Here is a 21,349-nt window from a genome sequence, read left to right as displayed (position 1 = left end):
AGAAAACAAAGTGTAGAGTCAAATATCACCTTCGTCTGATAATAACATTAATGTTTGGCCTTACCATTTCTTTGGCGATCTCGTGAGTAGTTTCTATAGCTCTGCTCACAGGTGTTTGCAGATTGCAGGCCAGCAAGATGTTGAATATTTGTTTTAATTGGATTTCTTTGAAGATTAAAAACTGTTAACATTGCGGTATCACACAACATAAGGGAATTGATACCATGGATTCCTGGGCACAGTTTAATATCTCGTCTCGTGTTTCAGTAATAATCCAAAACAGTTGGGATTTGGTGTCTATGTAATTTGATGTAAGGGGTGAGCGCAACCTGATTTACTGTTGATGAAAAATATAACAAAAGCTCACTCATCTTGTACATACACAACCGCCCCCCCCCCCCCCCAAAAAAAAAAAAAAAAAGTCAGGAAGCTGCATAAATGTTACAGTTGGTGGCAGCTTTGGCATGTCACCGCTGATTGGTGCAAAGTGAAGATCAGCCTAAAGTTGTGCAAGTGAGTGCTGGCATCATGCTGTTTGCTGCAACAGCAATAACTGTCCTTCGTCATCGGCTCTCACTGAAAATGAATGGCCGTTGGCTGCTTTTGCAGCTCATTAATCTTTTGCTGCCACAGCACAGTAAGGGAATGCTAATGATTTTTCTAGCCTGATGTGATCGTACACCCTGATTATAGAATCTGTTAGTCTCAATTAGGTGGTGCATTTGGAAGCATCCACCAAAAAACCCGCCCACTGATTATTGCAGGGGTTGTGAGTCGGTATGTGTTATACAGGTTTTTGTTTTTTTTTGTTTAATTCAATTTCGTTTTATTAAATAGCGCCAAATCACAGTAACTGTCGCCTCAAGGCGGTTTTTGGCTTGCACATTCTTAGTGCAACCCGCCATAACCATAATCAGAAGTGGTAGTCAGCTGGTAGGTTGTGAAATCAGGCGTTGGGTGAATAAGTGCAATATCCACTTATGAATTAAAGTGTGTTCGCCCATGTTTAGTGTAGGTAGTGCCTTTTAGCTGTAACTTTGCATCAGGTTTCTATGCCAACAAGAGAAAAAAATCCCTGTAATTCTAAACATGTCACTTTGAACCAGTTGTGCGTAAGAAAGCCAAGAAAATATGAAGGCAACAATCAAGTCGGTCAGCTCCAGCTCAAGACTAGAGTGCTGTCACGTATCATTTCAGGTCCATGAGCTCATGTCTGACAGGCCGTTGCTGACGGCATTTTGTTTTTATCCTCACTGAACCATACAAGTTCATTGTGTTGAGCCCTAAAGCAGTGACTGCTTTTTCCTTTTTTGGCAGCAGCCGTATTTGAAAGTTTTAGTATTGATGTTTTTCATCAGGCTTTGTCTAAGCCGAGATCTTCTTCTTGGGAGTAAAATCAGAGCTGTTCAGGTGCTCTAAGCTCAGGGTCAGCAACAAACCTCTCTCTCTTTCATGTTTTTTTTTTTTTTTCCTCTTTAAGGGATTTGACCAGCTGAGGATAGAGGGATTGCTCTGTGATGTCACATTGGTGGCTGGCGACTGTGATGAAGCTTTTCCTGTGCACCGTGCAATGATGGCCTCCTCCTCCGACTATTTCAAAGCCATGTTCACAGGTTGGTCTACAAGCCCTTACTCCAGCCAAACCACGATGTAGAATTTTGTGATATTTGTGACAGTGGCACAGGCATTTAAGTACTCTATATCTCTGTATTTTCCACTAAATTGCTTTCTTTTCATGAGGATTTCTGTTTCTACACAGTGGCAGTCATGTTGCTAGAATTTTGCATTGTGAATAAATTACTCAAATTGACCTTGTGCCCTCATCCCTCCAGTACTGAGCATATATTCATATTATAAAACCAGCTTGTTTGAGCCATTGTTATGCATTCATGTTCATGGTCATTTGTGCTGGCAATGAATATAAATGACCTACTTGCCTGTTTCATCTCCTTTGTGCACTGTATGCAGAGGCAGAAGAACCTTGAGCTCTTTTTAAGTACATAGAGAGTGTTTGTGTGGTATTTTCAGGAATAACAGACTGCAAAAAATTTTCTTCGTTCACTTTCGGATAACAAAGATATCTGGGCAATTAAACTGAAAGCTTTTAATCTGACGCAGGGAAAACGAGTAGCACAGATGTTGTCAGAGAACGCAACCTTACTGCACTGAATTTATCTTGTATTAACCCGTAGGTGTTTACTTTCATGACTCAAGCTTTGATGGGCAACTTGTCATCAAGTAACATTACGTTCTATATGATGAGCAGTGCACATGAATTTCTTTTTCTTTGTTTGGTCCAGATTAGCTTGCGAAATATAACGGAACAGAGGAAAGCTTTTTGTTTTGTCTTATTTTACTAATGAGTTAGCTTAGGGCTGTGCGATATGACCAAAATCTCATATCCCGATATAAGAATTCTATTGTCTGATAACGATATAAATCACAAAAATGTAACATTTTCTGTAAATTCTGTGAATCTCGGGCAGCTCGACTTGCAGAAAGTGTTTCCAGCTGCGGGTCATGTAGCTGGAGTCTATACAAACTATACATTTTTAGACATAAGTTGTAAAGGCCGCCGTTTTTTTTTTTTTGTGAGTATTTATTACACGGTGTGCTGCGGGGGAAAACCTGTTCTAACGGTTGAGTCCAAGGTTTATTTTTTAGCACCTGGCGGCTCTTTTTTTAAATTCTCATCCGTAAATAATCTGCTCTTTCACGTGATTCAGTTTATTTTGAAAAGTCTCAACAGGATCTTGAGCTTTATTGTGAAAGATTTATGTGGAACATAAACAAGCAGACACGTGAAGGTGTTACCGTCGCTGTTGCTAAAATAAATGCATAAAAACAGGCGCTTGTCCATCTGTAGTGTGGTTGTGTGGTTATATAAAATATAAGAGAAAGAGAGAACTTTTAAGAAATTAATATAGCCACTACAGTGACCATCAAAACGATGAAAAAATATTGCCGTAAACAGTTTATTTTGCGACACCACGAAACAAACGATAGCGTAAAATGAAACGATAGACGTTTTTAAATCGTCATCCGATATATATCGTTATATCGAACAGCCTTAAGTTAGCTTATTAGTGAAAAGGGAATGCTCTGAGTGTAAATGTTGAACAAAAGTGCTCCCTTATGCTTACTATTCTTGGTGACATAAGTCATTTGACTGTAAAAACATTGGTATTGACATTTGCATCTACGTGACGTGTGCATATATTAGCTTTTATTCTTTTGAATAAAAAAAACTATCTGAGTTGAACCATATAAAGATACTATATGTTCAGTTAGTTTCTTCTTTCCCTTACTCTCCTCTGGTGCAGGTGGAATGAAAGAACAGGATTTAATGTGTATCAAGCTGCATGGAGTAAACCGAATAGGCCTCAAGAAGATTATTGACTTTATCTACACGGCAAAGTTGTCACTCAACATGGAGAATCTGCAAGACACACTTGAGGCAGCCAGCTTCTTACAAATCCTTCCAGTGCTGGACTTTTGCAAGGTCTTTCTCATCTCTGGGGTAAGGAAATTCTCACAAAAGTTGTGTTTTTACAGCTATCCTGCAGCTTTTAAGTTAGCTTATTGTCTGAATTAACTGGATATAAAATTTGAAACTTTTTTTCATAAACATTGTGTCATTTTAAACAAATTCCATCTAATCCACAAGTACAAGCTGCAATAGTTGCACACTCTTACTATTTGCACATCCTCTACAGAGAAAATAGCAAAGTAGAGTATGACAAGAGGGCCACCTCAATGCCAACCACATATATTCAATTTGTGTAATGTACTTGGATATTTATGATTTCAAAATATTGTATCTATTAGAGCTGTTTTGTTATATTTTCTAACTTTGTAATTTAATTTAATTTAATATATTTTAGTTTAGTTACTATTCTTGGTGTCTTTGACTGTGACCACATCATTTCATCAGGGATTAAAAAAGTATCTTGATTCTGAATATTTTGGATTTGAACTGGTGGGAAAGTTGTGAGAGCATGCCTGTGAGGCAGGGTAAGAGCAAAAAACCAAAGACTTATTTTAAATGAAGAAAAAGTACGTTTGAAGAACAATTTTGTTTACGGGTTGTGCTTGTTGTACAGAGTCAAGAGAAATCAGCTTTTAATTATAATTTCAACTGTTAATATGTCTGCCTGCTTTCATTAGCTAAAGTTATCATGCAGTGACTATTAATGCTGACAGCAAAGTGTTTAAAAATGTATGTACTTGTTTTTTCTTTAATGCAGTGCAGCAATCTGTTTTTACTGATAAATTTATCAAGGTGTATTAAAGCTGGTTTTCTTGCCAACTGTCTGAAAACCCACGTTTTTTAAATTTAAAGTGATATAAAATGGACAAAAGCAGCAGAGTCAGTTGACATCTGCTGTGTGTTAAATTGCTAAAGCACTGATTCTTTGTAATGAGACTTCTTTCCCTTGAGCTGAGAATTAGTCAATATCATAGCATATTCTTTCATTTATGTTTCATTCACTGGGACTTGAAACTAGCAAAAGGCCCGTAAATTCACAGAGCAAGGGACTGAGGACATTTTTCCATAGATTCCTATACAACTAAAGGAATGACCAATTGTAGGCCAACAGTTTGTTTTACTTTCCAAGGGCTGTAAGCTACATCCATCCTTTTCTTTTCACGCTTACTTGCAGCTTTCCAAGATTTTTTACTTGTTTTTTTTTTCTGTCAAGGTTTCTCTGGACAACTGTGTAGAAGTGGGACGCATTGCCAACACATACAACCTCACAGAGGTGGATAAATACGTCAACAATTTCATCCTGAAGAACTTTCCCTCATTGCTGGGCACGGGGGAGTTTGTCAAGCTACCATTTGAACGCTTGGCTTTTGTACTGTCCAGTAACAGCTTAAAACACTGCACTGAGTTGGACCTGTTCAAGGCGGCTTGCCGCTGGCTACGCTTTGAAGACAGCCGTATGGACTATGCCCCAAAGCTCATGAAGAACATCCGCTTTCCTCTCATGAACCCGCAGGATCTCATCAATCACGTGCAGACTGTGGACTTTATGCGTACGGACAACACCTGTGTCAACCTTCTCCTGGAAGCTAGCAACTACCAAATGATGCCCTACATGCAGCCAGTTATGCAGTCAGAACGGACAGCCATCCGCTCAGACAGTGCCCACCTGGTCACTCTGGGTGGTGTTCTGCGCCAGCAGCTTGTTGTGAGCAAGGAGCTGCGTCTCTTTGATGAGAGGGCTCACGAATGGAAGGCGCTGGCGCCCATGGACGCACCTCGTTACCAACACGGCATTGCGGTCATCGGCAACTTTCTCTATGTTGTGGGTGGCCAAAGCAACTACGACACCAAAGGCAAAACAGCAGTGGACACGGTGTTCCGATATGACCCTCGCTACAACAAATGGATCCAGGTGGCATGCCTTAATGAGAAACGTACCTTCTTCCACCTCAGTGCACTCAAGGGACACCTCTACGCTGTCGGTGGAAGGAATGCTGCAGGGGAGCTTGGTGAGTTTATTTCCCCCACTTGTTTGCTTTTGTTTCCTTTTAAGCAACAACAGGGGCCTTTAATTAATATTGTATGAGATTTTACACTTTTAATATGAGAGAGCAGTGTGAGAAAGAATGAGCGCTTTAATAAGGCTGCAAGCATACCGACGCCAAGTAATCAAGAGCCGTGCATACACATCATTTGCTGTTTCAACATGTCGCACACATAATGTGTGTGTAATTTAATAAAATTTAGAGGATGGGCACATTATCACAAACACCCTCCCAATCGAATGTAATCCATTACAAAAGCATTTCAGCACATGCAGAATCAATTTCAGTCATTGCAGCCTCAGAGAAGTGTCATGGTTTTTGATGAGGTGTTGTTTAGGGTGTCATAATATATCATGAATAAAATAAGTTTAGATTTTTTTCTCTCTCCGTGTAATAAATTGCAGTGCAATACAACAAAGCCACAGCCTACGCTGATGCAGTCTTAACAAAGTCACAGTGTTTCTATTTGTTCAGAGCTGTGGTAGGTACATAACATTGAACTGTAGGTGATGAGATACAGCTGAAGTTGGCACACAAACTGTGCCTGCAGGGAGGATTAAATAAAGAGGTGGATACATGTTGCCAGTGGCGTTTTCAGTGATTAAAAAGGGAAGAAAAAAAAAAAAAAGCAGGTCATATCAGATCAACTTGTATCAGTAATCTGATGCTTTTACAAGCTTTTTGGTTCACATTTCATCCCTCTGGTGGAAAGACGAAAGCCAACAGATGTATTTATACATTTATATCTAGTCTTTGTAATTTGGTTGTTGATGCTGAGTAACCAATCTGCAATCTCTGCACCAACTGTAGACCACAGAGAGGTACCACCCAGTACTTAAATTCAGCTCTGTAGCTGCAGTGGACAGAGAGAGGCTACTGTGGAAGCAGTCTGGGTTATAATTAGACCAAAAAACACAGCACCAGTTCACTGTCAGTCTACACAGCTGCCTCTTCCTTCTTTACGTTTCACTGCCCTTTAACTGCATGCGGTTAGGCCTCCATGTTTTTCTGGATGTGCCCCTTTTATTATATTTGTTTGCTCTGGGTAGATCACGAGGGTGTGGTTTTTCTGTTACGTCAGAAATGCCTAGATTTTAAAAGAAAATCTTCACGACATAGAAACGAATATTTAGAATATACTTGCAGACCTGAGTGTTGCATGGATTTTAGTTTTGTGCTGCTTTTATATTTTCAAAAGGATGTAACAAAGATGCACGTACTTACTAATTCTAGTTCACCATGTTGTAAACCCTTTTATAGCTCTTGCACAATAACAGCTCAGTCTTTTAATATAAATATAAGACTGCATCAGGCACCTATATATGCTTTAATTGAAAAAGAAGCAAAATGTACAGGTCTCGCTGTATGTCACCACAAGCTGCCAGTTTTTAAAATTATTATTCTATTTTCTATTTTCTATTTCTATTGTTGTGGTGAAGAACTTGTAGAAAGAAAAAAAATCCATGCTAATTACAAATGTGACCTTTCCAGCTTACAGAAGAAAATCATACATTGAATACATTTCAAGGTTTAAATGCAATTTATAATTTCTTTATTGAGAAGTTGCTTGTGATGAATTCCATTTTCAGCAACTTTGCAGTTTAGATACAGTCAGCACAACTGTGCTATTTCCATCAAGTTGGTGTGAGAGTTTGTATACTGCTGAAGGTCACTTTGATAATAGTCGTTGAGCAAGCAGACCTAGGTATCCACTGATTTCCTTGGTGAGACTTATCCAGCTGGTCCAGAGGTGACTCACAATCCTTGTGAGGGAACATTGGATTACCAGGATTTCTAAACTTATTGATGATACATTTAAATTTGTTCTGACTCATTTATGAAGAAACACAATGTGAGTGAACTAATAACACAATGGTTTAATCATTTACAGTGCAGGCTGGAAAAGACCGGCTCCTGAGCTGAGTAACTAACAGGAGCTCCTCTATAACCCCATATACTTCAGTGGCTTATGAGTCTTGTAAAATGAGGAGGAATTTTGAAGGACTGCACTAAACAAAAATCTTTATCTATTTCTATAATGATATGATTGAACAAAACTCACAAGCTTATACTATTCAGACTATAAAAGCTGTTGTGACGCTGATTTTCTTGTGAGCTTGGGTTTATTGTTTTCTCTCATCACCGAGCGTTCTCAAAGCTTCAGGGAATGCACTGCTGCCCTGGAAATTTCTTCATTGAAATTTAGCAGTGCGACAGACTGGCGACCTGTCCAGGGTGTACCCTGCCTCTCACCCTAAGACAGCTGGGATAGGCTCCAGCCCTCCAGCCCTCCAGCCCCTCCCCCCCCCCCCGCCACCCTGGAAAAGGATAAGCAGAAGCGATTGGATGGATGGATGGAAATTATGAATTCATTCTTCCCTACACTATTGTAAGGCACCCAGGCCTCAGGTAGCAAAGCATCCCTGAATAATGATACCACCTCCACTATGCCTTACAGCTTTGGTGTTTGTTTCAGGAATGAAAAGAGTTTAAGCAGGTTGTAGAGATTCGTTTTGCAGGTAACGTTGGGCTCATTTCCACCGTTTCTATTGGGATGTACTCTGTATTTAAGTCTGTTTGTGCTTAACTGTCTCAGTTGTAATTTTTGCAGGTAGCTGCTTCTGGAAAGTGGAGCAACAGTCCTGATTGTTCAGAATTTTTCCTCACTCATGTCTTTAGAAATACCTGTGTAGCCTTTCCCAGCTCAGTGTACTCCTGTAGCACTCTTCTGAGGTTCTGTGAAAGTTCATTGAAGCATGTTTATGGGGATTGGCTCATCTACAACCTACATTTCCAGACTCCGTAATTGGAGCACCTCACTTCAAATACTTTCTTCAGCAAGTTCAATCCAGAAATGTCGAAAACTGGATCCCAGATATAGTGAACGCAGAAATGATGAAACAGATCAGCCACTGGTGAAACCCATTTTATTTGCCAGGAAGCCTGGAGCAAGTCAACAGGGGAATTATGGGACTGTAACCCATAATAAATGGAGAAATTCTGGTAATTCTTAGTAGTTCACAAATCTTTGTCATAAATGTTAACAAGCTCTAGTGAAATGGAAACGTGTGATTCTGCATTGTTAAACTGTGGTGTTTGATGTGAAGGTAAATCATTACCCTTCTCCATCAATGCAGTGATCATACATGTTGATGGACCCTGGCTGGCTGGCTGGTTTTGGGGTTCCCAGCCAGCAATTATCAGCCTGTGAGCATCTGATATGAACCCTAAGGTCCCCTTTCTGATTTCTCTGATATTTTATAGAACCATCAGACACCTTAAGATGAAAGCTCGAACAATCTCACTATTTCCTGCACAGTCAGTGCATTCAGAGCTGGTGGGGATGTGTACTCTCTATTTAAATCCTTGTTTTAGCTCCCACGCTGAGACCCTCCAAGGCCTCATTTGCTGCTGTTTGTCCTCCTTAGTTGTGTCTTGACCTACTTTCTACTAATACAGTCTTTTTTTTCTCTTTTTTTCATCTGTTTCTTCAAGCTACTGTGGAGTGCTACAACCCAAGGACAAATGAATGGACATACGTTGCCAAAATGAATGAGCCACATTATGGCCACGCTGGGACGGTGTACGGTGGTTATATGTATATTTCAGGTAAGTGGCTCCAGGGAGTTTTGAGTTTATTATCGGCTTAAATAAATAGAGATGTAATGTTGCATGACTGGGTAAGAGTTGTTTTTTTTAATTGCATGTTTTAAAGTTACAATAGCAATAAATTTTATTCTCTGAATGTGTTATAGAACTGCAAGGTGGGGTCACAATAGTATCTCATTTTAGACAAACCGTACATAGAGTTCTGGAGTTATATGTGAGTCAGGATTTTTCTGACAGCCTGTTAATGCTAGGTATTTTTATCTTTCAAACTTCATATAAAGAAAGTGTCTTTCACACTTCCAGACTTTTGCAAATCTTTCCTCACACTTTATTCATCTATGCTGAGCATGCTTTTGGAGCCTGCGAGGGTTCAACACTTAGGGCAGATGGCGGACACTGAGAATTGGGCCTTCAGCCAGCCAGTACTTTCTCTTTAGGTGACACCTGGGCACTTGTTCACTTAATACGACGGAAAACAAATCCTGCAGTATGGAGATGAGCCCTAGTTTCTTAGTGTGACTAATCCAGAGAGGTGCTACAAAAGATGGGGAACGGTGGTGGTGGTGGAGGGGGATTGGGAAGGATGGAGCAAAGTAGAGGACTAGAGCCTGTGTAGGAGGTGTAACACAGAAGAGACTGTAATAATCCCTCCTGGCCATGGGTACTATGATCCATCTGCAACACATGAGCAAAAAAATTGTTTTATGCAAAAATATTTTAAAAAATAGATAATGGTTTTCAGCATTGTTTTTTTTTTTTTTTAATATATATATATATATATATAGAAGGGGAGATAGAAGTAACAATCAGAATGGAAATGGTGTTGGTATTTTGATCCTTTAATCCTCCTGAATATGAATACATTATGAACACCAACACTTACATAGTTGCATTAAACGCATATTGTACTTACAGTGCCACCTGGGAAACTTTAGCTAATGAAAATTAAAATATTGAAATGCTCTCTAGCAGCAATATACTAGCAGCAGTATTAAACCAATTTACAGTCTGAGGTGTTGACCAGCTTGCATGCAGTTTTATTAGATCCAGCAGTGTGATCACTGTGCACACAAGCCGTGAATTCAATCCACAGACCTGCAAATGTTTGCCGGTGTTAGATGGTCCTACAGAAGGCACCTCACATTCTCTATCACATTGGTTCCAGTTATCTTTCATGTTTAGCTGGAAAAAATTGCCACATTAAAAGTACATGCAGCCCCTTTGATTTGATTTTTATATCACCGAACTCTGACGTGCTGGAAAGAGGCCAAAAGCTAAGGACTACCTCCACACATGAGTACTATCAGGGTTTATATAAACAATTTTTAATTAGTTAATATTTCACATTATCAGGGAGAAGAACTGGGGCATGTTTGGGATCACACAGATCACAAGATTTGGCAGACCTAATATTAGAGTGGAGCCGAGATGAAAGCCACACATTTTACTTTTTAATATAACTAAAGTGAAATGATGAATAACAAAACGGTCACGGCCTGAGCTAATCTGCTGGTAGCCAGCTGTATGAATCGCTTCGCCCCTGGCAGTACTTTCCACTTCGTAGCGTTTATTTCCACTTTTTGATAGTCTAATGGCTTATCCTTTGTGTGTGTGTGTGTGTACGTTTGTGTGTTGGTCTCATGTTTCAGAGATACAATCAATCACAGTTCAGCAGTCTTGTAAATTCTGCTATTGTAACAGCTGGCTGTGCACCTGTGACAGCTGAAAATATGTGTCAGGGAAAATGAACGCTTGCGTTACACGATCAAGCTGGTCAGGCAGTTTTCTGAGTACAGCTGTGGGTTATAACACAACAGCGTGTTTTCAAGTGCCTTTAATGCCCACGGCACAGGTAAACAAGCATTACCCATTAGTGCAGTTTTGTTCCGGCGAGTCCCTGCTGTAGCGTCCGCGGTCTCAGAGGTTACAGTCGCGCTGTGCAAGGTGACCCGAGCTAGAGTGCACTTCTGTGTCTAGCTGTCACAGTACATCAGGTCACATTCTCCGGCTGTGCTGCTGCGCTGTCTGAAGGTATTCTGTCAGCTGGATGAGCCTGACGAATGCACTCAGCCCACAGACCATCACGGCTCAAGTGGTGTGACAGAGTTCAGACACAAGCACTGAAAACGGCACAGAGCAACGCTGCTGCTGGTCCACATTCCTGTCGAGAGATTAAGACCCTTTGGTTTTACTATTACACTTTTTCCGAGTGTTCTGATGATTTGTGTGTGATTGTTGCTTCACTGACTGGGGATTTTTGAGGTTTTCACAACTCGCTAGTTGTCTGCTAATGGTGTTTTTATGTAAAGAAAAAAATGTTGATGTAAATCTCATGGTTGAGATTTTTATTTTTATTTTTTTTCCTCCATTAAAGATGATTATATTTGATCATTTTATATTTTAAAAATCTAAAGTACTCTCCGCTTTAATTCATCTATGCTGAACATGCATTTAATGTCAGTGAGAGCTGACAGTAATCTCAAATGGATATGGTTCTGTACTGCAAACCTTCTTTCTTCAGGTTACTTTGAAAAGTGAGAAGAGGGTAAAAATTGGAGCTCAAGATTTTTCATTTTCTTTCATCATCCCTTTCTAGCCTCTTTATTTTAATGTCAGTGTCTATTTATTTTAAACCGTCTCGCAGTAAAACTGATCAATATATGGACGTGCTTCCTTCAGATCAGGATATTTTCTAGTGTAAAAATCTGCTGGGCTGAATGTGCTTTTTGATTCTTAGCTTACATGTGTGTTTATATTTAATTTCTTTGCATTAATAGTGACATTTCTGCACTAAGCTTGTACTGGCCTGCAAAGTTGTTTGGATAAATTGAAATAGTTGAAAGTGGTCATTTGAAAGATGGTTAAGAAAGATTCCTTTTCATATTTTTTCTTATTTCTGACAGTCTGCTAGGTATTTGTATGTTTGAACTCGCTACATCATTTAAAAACACTGTCTTTCACACTTACAGATTTATGCTAATCATTCCTCACACCTTTGATTCATCTGTGCTGAACATGCATTTGAAGTCTGTTTGGGCTCAGTGCAGAGAACTGACGGTGCTCACGAATATTAGGTTTCCAAATGGTGATGTCCTGTGATGGCTCCACATTGAATCATATGAAATGTTGGTCGTATTGACATAGTTGCTGCTCTCGTGATATAATGGAGGTGTTGGTTAAGACGGTTACAGCGTAGCTCCTCTGCCTTTTTTGTGTGGAGTTATGAAGTGAATTTAAAAAATAAGGGGCTTCTGCTTAAAACCTTAAGAGAAAGTGTGTTGAATTTCATTGTATGACTTAAAACCCAGAAGTGATGACCCATAATGGCTCATAACTGTCTGAAATTTCAATTTGCTGCTCACCTCAAGAGTAAATAACTGTCTATTTTATCAGGAATAGTGAATAGAGGGAACAGGGGAGCCATTTAGAGCTCATATTCCTGCAGGGACTAATAGTCAGAGTGAGATGTCATACGGCTGTAAAATGAACTTGACAGTACGACTTCAAGAGGGTGATTATGCTCAATGGAGAAACGCAAGTGACTGAAAGTATTTTGCATGACACAGAGGCCATAAATGCAAACCTCTCCATTCTTCAAGCCACTCTGAAAAGTGAGAAGAAAGTAAAAACTGGTTTCATCAAGCCTGCGCTGCCTTTTGTATGTTAATGTCAGTCTACATATATTTTAAACCACTCTGCAGTAACGCTAATCAATACATGGATACATAGATCGTTACATATGGGCTCTCTAACTCATTATGGGGTATTTTTGGAATCTGCTAAGCCCCCTCCCCACCTCCCCGTCTATTTCACATCATTTCTGTGAGTCCCACATATGTTGGCACTGATTCAACCAGGTTGCTGGTTTTACAAGGGGACTCTGCAGTTGTTTTATATCTGCATGGCTGAGCAGGGAAATGTTTTGGCGTGGTAAAACAAGGGCATATGTAGCAGACATTATGAACAATATCGCAGTCTGCCCTAAGGTGCCTATGGAAGGGCAAAAGCTCCTCGGCAAGTTTGTCAGAGCTGGGATCAATTTGGCAAAATCTTGTCTGCTCTTAGTGTCTCTCTAATGGCGCTGATTAGACAAAGATACTGGAAAACTGATCAGACATTATTGTATTAGGGAAAGGCCAAAGCTATTGAACTGAATCAAAATAGCAGCACACTCCCTTGAGAGGTATTACAAGGAGGCTATTTTGACTCCAGCACTGTTCTCTTGTCAGGGTTTTAATAGCTGATTTGCTCCGTGGACTACTTGGATAAGGAAAACGGATGGTGAGGCCATCTTTGAACCTGATCAGCTAAGGGGTTGCTCCATCAGAGATCTGAGTCATGGCAGCTGAATAGACGGCTTAGGCCTGAACAATAAACCGAGCGCACGATCACTGGGCAGCAAGAAAAGAGGGTTACTGCCTGTATTCGGCGTGCTCTGCAAATCTTCACTGGATTTGCTCCTAGTCAATCTGCCTGGGGGGGAGGGGTAGGCTGGCTTCTACCCAAATGCATGCTGGGATTGTGTTCCTCTTTATTTTAAGCCTTCCCTGTAGACATGTCCTGTTTTTTTGTTTTTTTTTGGTTGTGTTTTTTTCCCTCCTTCCCCACTTTCCCTCAGCATTGTGTGTTGCGGTGTCTACAGACTGTTTGCGTGAATGCGCGTGCATGCGTGGACGCTTTGTAATGGTGTTCCACTTTGTACTGAGCGCTCCTCATCAGCATTATTTCATGTTGTGGAAAAGAGGCTGAAAAGCTATTGATGTCACCTCGGTTTGTGAAATCAGTGTTTAGCCTGCAAATTGGCGGGTGGGTTCGAGTGAAGGTGTGGAAAAAGGGGATCAAAGAGAAGTCAGAGGTCTTTTTTTTTTTGTTTTTGTTTTTTTTTTTGTTTTTTTTTTAATGTGCGGCCTTCCAGCGTCAGAGCTGGCTGATGCTCCACATTGCCCAGATGAATAAAAAGGTTGGCTGACTTGAGCGAACGAGTCATTAATCTGTCTGAGTGACAGCTTCTCCCAACTAATGAGCCTTGAGCCCTAATTTCCATGCTCTTGTTTCATTTTATATTTTTTTTCTTGCTGCAGGTGGAATCACTCACGACACTTTTCAGAAGGAGCTGATGTGCTTTGACCCGGATGCCGATAAATGGACTCAGAAAGCGCCCATGACGACAGTTCGCGGCCTCCACTGCATGTGCACGGTGGGCGACCGTCTTTACGTGATCGGAGGCAATCATTTCAGGGGCACCAGCGACTACGACGACGTCCTCAGCTGCGAATACTACTCCCCCGCCCTCGACTTGTGGACACCTATCGCCGCCATGTTGCGAGGTCAGAGCGACGTGGGCGTGGCCGTGTTTGAGAATAAGATTTACGTGGTGGGCGGCTACTCGTGGAACAATAGGTGCATGGTGGAAATAGTACAGAAGTACGACCCCGAGAAAGACGAATGGCACAAAGTTTTCGACTTGCCCGAGTCACTGGGGGGGATCCGAGCCTGCACACTCACAGTTTTCCCCCCTGATGATATGTCGGGCTCACCCTCCAGAGAGTCACCGCTTTCAGCACCTTGATGAGCAAAGGGGGTGAGCCCTACTCCGCTCATACCCCCGTAACCCTTCCCCACCCCCCGACAGCCCCCCTCAACAAACACACCTTATAGACTTTGTTTGCACTTCCTTTATGGACAACATCTGTACTGCATCCCAAATTACCCCCCCAAGTCCACATCCCCTAAAGCTGTGCAGAACCCCGCCTCCCACATCTGCGTGATGAAACCTACATACCAACATGGTTTGGCAACCTAATTACATGTTAATTTTGCATACTTGGTATATTTTGGCAGGAAAAAAAACAACAACAAAAAAAACAACCTCCACTTGAAAAGTGACTTTGCAAATCAACTTTTCTACCTGATGTCCAGACTTTTCTTATGTCTCGTTTCTTTTGGTGTTCTACCTTGAGATGTTGACTACCACACTGACTCTCTCTTCTAGTCTATGCCAGGTTAGATGCAGGTGACGCCCTCCTCAGACAGCAAACGCATAGGGACCGATGAGCTTTTGAAAGACAAGTGGTTTTTAACTCAGGGGTTGGCCCAGGCCCCATCTTCGTCTCTCTTGCAGTTTCACTTCTTTCCTGCTGTTGGTATGAAACTGTTAACAAAAATGGTGTTTTCTAAATTTAATAAACATAATTTTGAAAGTAATCAAATATTGTCCTCTTCACTGGCTACAGCTTGAAGTTGCACGTATCCAGGTCGTATTTTGATGTCTGAGTGAATCTAAAATCTCTTATACAGGATTCATGATCATTAATCAGCTGAGAGAGAGTTGGCTTCCTTTGTTGCTTTGTAAACTTGTCTGTAATGAATGAGCTGTGAATGACGTGAAGGAAAAGATCAATCAGTCTGTTTGTGGGGAACGATGACTTCGCTTTTATACTGCGGAGCTGGACTGTATGCAGTAAAGGATAACCGCAGACATAGAGTGTGATTTTTCTTTTTAGAGCCACGCTGTTGAAGCACTGTCCACCCAGTGATGCAAACTACACTGCTGACAAGTGTTAACTGGAATTTGGCAATTCCACCGCTGTCACCTCTTCTCCTGCCATCATGACAGACGGTAATGTCGCCCACAATCTGCCCACCTGCTCCCGGATCATTAAAGCCTTAATAGCAGCATATGGTGTCCGAGACGTCGGCTTCAAGCTGTTACTAGGAACAAAAGGTTTGTGTAATCATCAGGTGAGTTGGCTCCAGAGCTTTAAATCCTCATTATAGTCCCATTATGTCCCTTTAATGAGATGCTGCAATGGTGCTTGAGATTTGAGATTTTAATGCCTGTTTCTGTGTTTTCCAGAGCAATAATCTACTATAGGTCTGTCTTTTAATTAGATTGTTTTAACATGTTATGAATTGATATGCGTTTGTGCCTTTTTTTAATGTTTCATTTTGAGGCTCTTATGTGCTAAACGGGTCAGTCTTGTTTCATTAGCTACATTTTAACTTGGTCGTGTTTTTTTGAGGGTTATGTTAATGTCACACGTCAAAAAGCTTTTTTTTTTTTTTTTTTTCTAAAGAGTCTTATTATGAAGTCCTTTTTAAATGTAACAGTCTGCATCATTCATCTAGTTTTAAAAATAGGCACTTTGTAATCATTTTAATGGAAAGCCACTGAATACACAGAGGAGCAAAACATGTGATGCGCACAGCTGCTAGATGAGGTTGCAGGAGTAGGACTTCAGTGCCGTTGTTGCCTGGACATTTAACTGAAAATAACCCTTACACTGGTTACCATTTACCCTGTGGATCCGCTGAATATGAGAGAAGTAATGAGAGCAAAGAGAAGAGGATGGAGTGATGCTGCAGGTAGAAAGTAGTAAGATAAGATGATAACCGCTTCAGTTAGCATGCTGGGAAAAAGGGTGATTATTTAGACTGAGAGACTCTTTAAGGCTAATAACCTAATCCACCTCCTATCGTGTAAAGTTTGATTGCTAAGAAACATTTTCTGCTAATTGAATATGTCCCTGATATAACGAGTTTATGTAAGTTTGTCAGCTAAAGAATCTTTCTTTTAGTTGTTATGCTGTGGTACTTTTCTTTTTATTATGCTTGCAGTCTTAGCCAGTCGGAGCAAATAACTGAAAGTATAAAGGCAAAGAATTTTCAAGCCATGCTGATGCTGGACTTTATTATCTGTATATTCTAGCAACTGGTAATTCACTCGGTGTAAATGGTAAAATAATTTCTTCTGGATCAGAATTATTATAGTTTTATTTTTTTTATTTCCTAATTAGTTTTGGTTTTTAATTAATTGTAGTTTCTTGAGTGGATCTTCCTATTTCAGTTTTGTTTGTATTGTTTGAAATGGTTTAGTTTTAGTTTCTAGTTTTTAAGCACGTTAGCAAGCTAATGTTAGCAAGCTAATGTTAGCAAGCTATTTAGCTCATAATCCCTCAGGGCTCAAGAAAACCTCAAAGATTTTTATAGTATAGATGTTTAACCTTATTATGATGACCGTTTTATCCCAAAAAAATTTCTTTCACATAGCAGCTACACACTGAAAATATATTACTGCAAAAAATAAGGCACCACTTAAATTACACATAGGATCTCTATGAACAAAACATTCAAGTTGAAAATCTTTACAGCCTTTAAATTTGTGTAATTTATTGAGAACAAAATGACTTAATGGTCATAATGGAAAACCAAAATCATCAACGCTTTCATGGTTGGATTCAAAATTACACCAAAAATCAAGATCATTGATTTGTTATTGAAATCACAGCCTGAACCAATCATAATGCCTGTATGCACTCTGACAATGTCTGGGATGAGGTTATGGATGGCATCCTGGAGGATATCCTGGACAGCTTTTTGGTGCAATTTAGCAGTGTCTCATGTATTACTACATAATGAAGTCTGGAGAACATGAGGACTAGCTGGTGGGCTCCAGGATCTGCCAAACATTCGCCTACCTAAAAGCAGCCAGGATAGTGTTGGCCGGTGTGTGAACCCAATTAGCCACCAATAATGTTTACATCCTGCTCTCACTGTGGAAAGACGTATGCTTCATTCTGCTATTATGACCAGGTGTAGTTTAGTGAAGGAGAAAGTAGTTCCTTCCTGAAAGTGCTCTTAGTAAGGTTTGTGTTGAAAACCAGGTCCTGATGTATTATTAGCTCTTAGAGCACAACAATGCAAGCACCATTTAGTTCCACTGTATTCAGGAGAAGGCAGGATTTTCTCCAGCCAATATCACCGCTCCATGGCCTGTGCAGTGATGCAATGAGCGATGATCCACATTAAACGTGTAATTCCTCTCGAATGGGTCGCGCTATTGTGTTTTTGCAAGCCGCAGTCAATATTGCATGATGCAGAGCTTTGTGTATTCTGAAGACTGAACATTTAGGTATTATTGGACAATGTGTCCTCGGTGCTAAACCAAAGAGAACTGGAGCAAAAAATTACAAGCGTTCACCCATCCTCCTCCTCCTCCTCCCCTCCGCTTCACTACCTGTGTTTCTCGGTGGATTTCTTCGCCACTGGAGGCATGTTCTCTTGATTCATGAAGCAGATAAAAGAAGAGCGAGTGGATTACGACCTGACTCTTGACACATGAACGCGGCACACATTTGTGGCTCCGTGTGTCTCCAGACGACGACTCCTCCTCCTCATCTCATCCCAGTTAGAAAATGACCTAGATTCTCCAGGCTGCTGGATGTGTTTACATACACTGAGCGCTGATGACATTGTCAGTCAGAAAGCATCGCTCTCAGCTGCGAGGAGTGGGGCGCTTTTTACTGTAACCAAAGCGCCTATCCACCTCCCGTCATGATGAAATAGTGTGCAGAGCCACAGATCCCTGCTGTCCTCTGACTGCATGCATGATGGTGTTAATGGCTATTGATCCTTCTGACTGGCAGACAGCCAAGATATCTGGATGTTACGCCTGCTAGATATATTTATTTTTGCAGTGAACTGCAAGCTGCCTTCTGTTATTAGACTCCACAAAGGTTTTTTCTCTCCAAAAAAAAGAGATTTACATCTCTCTTCTCTCCCTCATCATGAATATTCACAAAAGGTCAAGTCCTTGTGCTCCTCCTGAGCTCTCTATCCCCCCTGACTGTGTCCTGAATAACATGTCCCTGATTCATCTCTTGTTCCAGAGCTTGTTCCTGCCCTGGCTGTATTTTTAATATAGCAGAGATGGGAGGGGTAGGCCTAATTGGGATTTGTTTTGTTCAACATCTGGCCATGTATCAGTCCTAGATTTCGCCTCAGTTGTATCTCACATGTAAAACATTGTATGTAGGGATCTGACTTGCATCTTTAAAAAAGCACATCGTTTCTCCCTCAGTTTGATCTTCTGTCCTTCGTCTAAAGGACAGGGCATGATGTGCCTCTCTGAACCACCTCACTGCATTTGTATTTAAAAGTCATATTTCTGTGCTGACATTTGTGAAGGTGCACTAGTGCTCGGGTTTCAGACTCGTCTGTGAAGACTGAGCTGTGGGAGAACATGCAAAAAGTCGACTGGAGACTTGATTGACAGGAAGCCTCTCCGAGGTGCCTCCCTGCTTTCAATCCATGCATGCTGGGGATATGCTCCAGTGCCCCCCTGACAACGGGCAGGAGAAAGTAGAGAATATGAAACTGGGAATTTTGTAGAGAACAGTGGAGTTTGCACACTTAGAGCTTTAAAGTGTAAAATTTGGCTACAAAAAAACTGTAATTAACCCTCTTTGGCATTTATCACACATTTGCCTCAGGTAAACTGCTTTAAAAGTCTCTTCCCTTTGACCAGCTGAAGAGAGCGTGGATCTAGAACAGTTCAACCGCTCTGGGAAAACTACTTGACCTCGCATGGGTTAAATACAGCTCCCGGTTAGCTTCCCTACAGGTTTTCTGCACCTGAGCTCCAAATGAAGCTTTTTACAAACTCAATTAAAACAAATTACTGGTCAAACATTCAAAGCATACCCGGCAATACAAAGCAATGTATCCTGACTGTAGCCAGAAACTGCGACAAGATAAGATTATTTAGGAAAGCAAGCCTTGGAAAAAAAAATCAGCTTGACTCATTCTAGTAATTTATTTTGACATTTGTAAAACACATGCTGTGGCATTTTGAAACATAGACACGGCAGATTTGAAGCTTGTAAAATATTTGAATTCTATAATTGTCATTTATCATGTATGCATTGTCATATTGGGGACCTGCAGTTAGGGTTAGGGGTTTTTGCAACATATTTTTCATAATAAAGGTCCAATGCATGAAGATTTTTTTTTTTTTTAAACAGGATGAAAGTTCACTAGTGGAGGAAGAAGCACTCAGATCTTAAGAACGCGTAAAGGGAAATGTCGAGTCAAGTCACCTTTTTATAGAGCACATTTAAAAACAAGGGTTGGACAATATGTACTTTGTTGAAGCAGTGCCTGCACAAGAATTCACAGAATAGAAAGTGCAAATTTGTCTAGAGCAAAGAGGGAAATGCAAAATATAAGCCTGATGAAAAATGAGAAACACTAGCAAGTATTACAGTCAAAGTGTATTCTGTAGTAAAATGCTTCCACCAGGTGACTGGAGGTATTTGAGTAGAGACAGCTCGCTGAAATGTTCAAGAAAGCAGTTTGTGGTGCTTTGAGCTTTGTGGCGTGGGGTTTTATCCTGCTGGAAGCAGCCATCAGGAGATGGGTGGTCATAAAGGGACGGACATGGTCTGCAACACTACTCGGGTAGGCTGTGGTGCTTAAATGGTCCTCCACACTATTACACTCCCAGCAGTGTAAACTGTTGATACAAGCAGGATGCATCCATGCTTTCATGTTTTTTACACCAAATTCTGACCCTACCATGTGGCTGTAGCAGCATTCAGCAACAGCAAATCGAGGCTCATCACGGTTTTTGGACGACTCTCTGTAAACCCTGGAGATGTTTGCGTGGGAAAACTCCAGCAGAGCAGACGAGGACTTTCTGAAATACTCAGGCCTGCATGTCTGGCACCAACAATCATGCCACATTCAAAGTCACTTAAATCTCTCTTCTCCTCATTCCCATGCTCGGTTTGATCTTCAGACGTGAGTGTATACAGTTGTATGCTTTTTATCGAAGTTTGGTCCAATTAAATGGTGTTCTGTGAAAAGCACAGCAATACCTTTTGAAATGTGATGTATGTCAAAACTGTGCCCTTGTACATTACTTGACTAAATATACTTCATTTGGCAAACCGGACATGGTTATGAAGAAATGGTTATGATGAAAAGCCTGCGAGGTCACATGAAGGGTGGAGGAGCAGAGCAGGGGAGCATGTGTGACAGTGCCGATGCCAAAGTGATTGATAACCCTCCTCGCGAAGCTGAGCTCAGACTCAACCTCGTCAGCTCCTCCTGTATAATGCCAGGTTGCCATGGTTACCCTAGCTCTTCATACAAGAAAATAAGGGGAGTGGGGCGGGGATGTGTTGGGGGGGGCATTTTCTCCTCCTCCTCCACATCTTTTGACATGCTGTGGCGGAGCTTTCCTGGGGGGTTGAGAGTGGGGAGTGCTGACCTGCCTGTCAAACACTGAATATACGAGAAAAAAATAAATAAAAAAATAAAAATGGTAGGAAAGCAGCAGTGATGGAAAGCTTCCTCTTCAAACACAAACTCTTCTCCTCGAACTCCCCCTGCGATGCACAAATGTGTCTGAGCTGATTACCAC

At 40.9% G+C, this 21,349-nt stretch overlaps 1 protein-coding gene across 3 annotated transcripts in view; it reads left to right on the top strand.

Moving 5' to 3' along the window:
* klhl13 (kelch-like family member 13) overlaps positions 1-15,303 on the top strand; it is a 45,164-nt gene extending 29,861 nt beyond the window's left edge. For all 3 annotated transcript variants that reach the window (XM_085364461.1, XM_085364460.1, XM_085364459.1), the window contains 5 exons: positions 1,481-1,613; positions 3,324-3,520; positions 4,704-5,499; positions 9,031-9,144; positions 14,226-15,303. In XM_085364461.1, coding sequence (XP_085220587.1) covers positions 1,481-1,613; positions 3,324-3,520; positions 4,704-5,499; positions 9,031-9,144; positions 14,226-14,713 — 1,728 coding nt within the window. In that variant the 3' untranslated portion in view covers positions 14,714-15,303. The remainder of the gene's footprint in view (positions 1-1,480; positions 1,614-3,323; positions 3,521-4,703; positions 5,500-9,030; positions 9,145-14,225) is intronic.
* The last annotated feature ends 6,046 nt before the right edge of the window (positions 15,304-21,349 follow it).

The sequence above is a fragment of the Diplotaxodon limnothrissa genome, linkage group LG10, assembly GCF_057381915.1.
Source record: "Diplotaxodon limnothrissa isolate DT_005_m linkage group LG10, D_limnothrissa_male_GT1.1, whole genome shotgun sequence".
In the NCBI taxonomy this organism is placed as follows: domain Eukaryota; kingdom Metazoa; phylum Chordata; class Actinopteri; order Cichliformes; family Cichlidae; genus Diplotaxodon; species Diplotaxodon limnothrissa.
The sequence above is the reverse complement of the archived record's forward strand: the minus strand, read 5'-3'. Positions and strand labels throughout refer to the sequence as shown.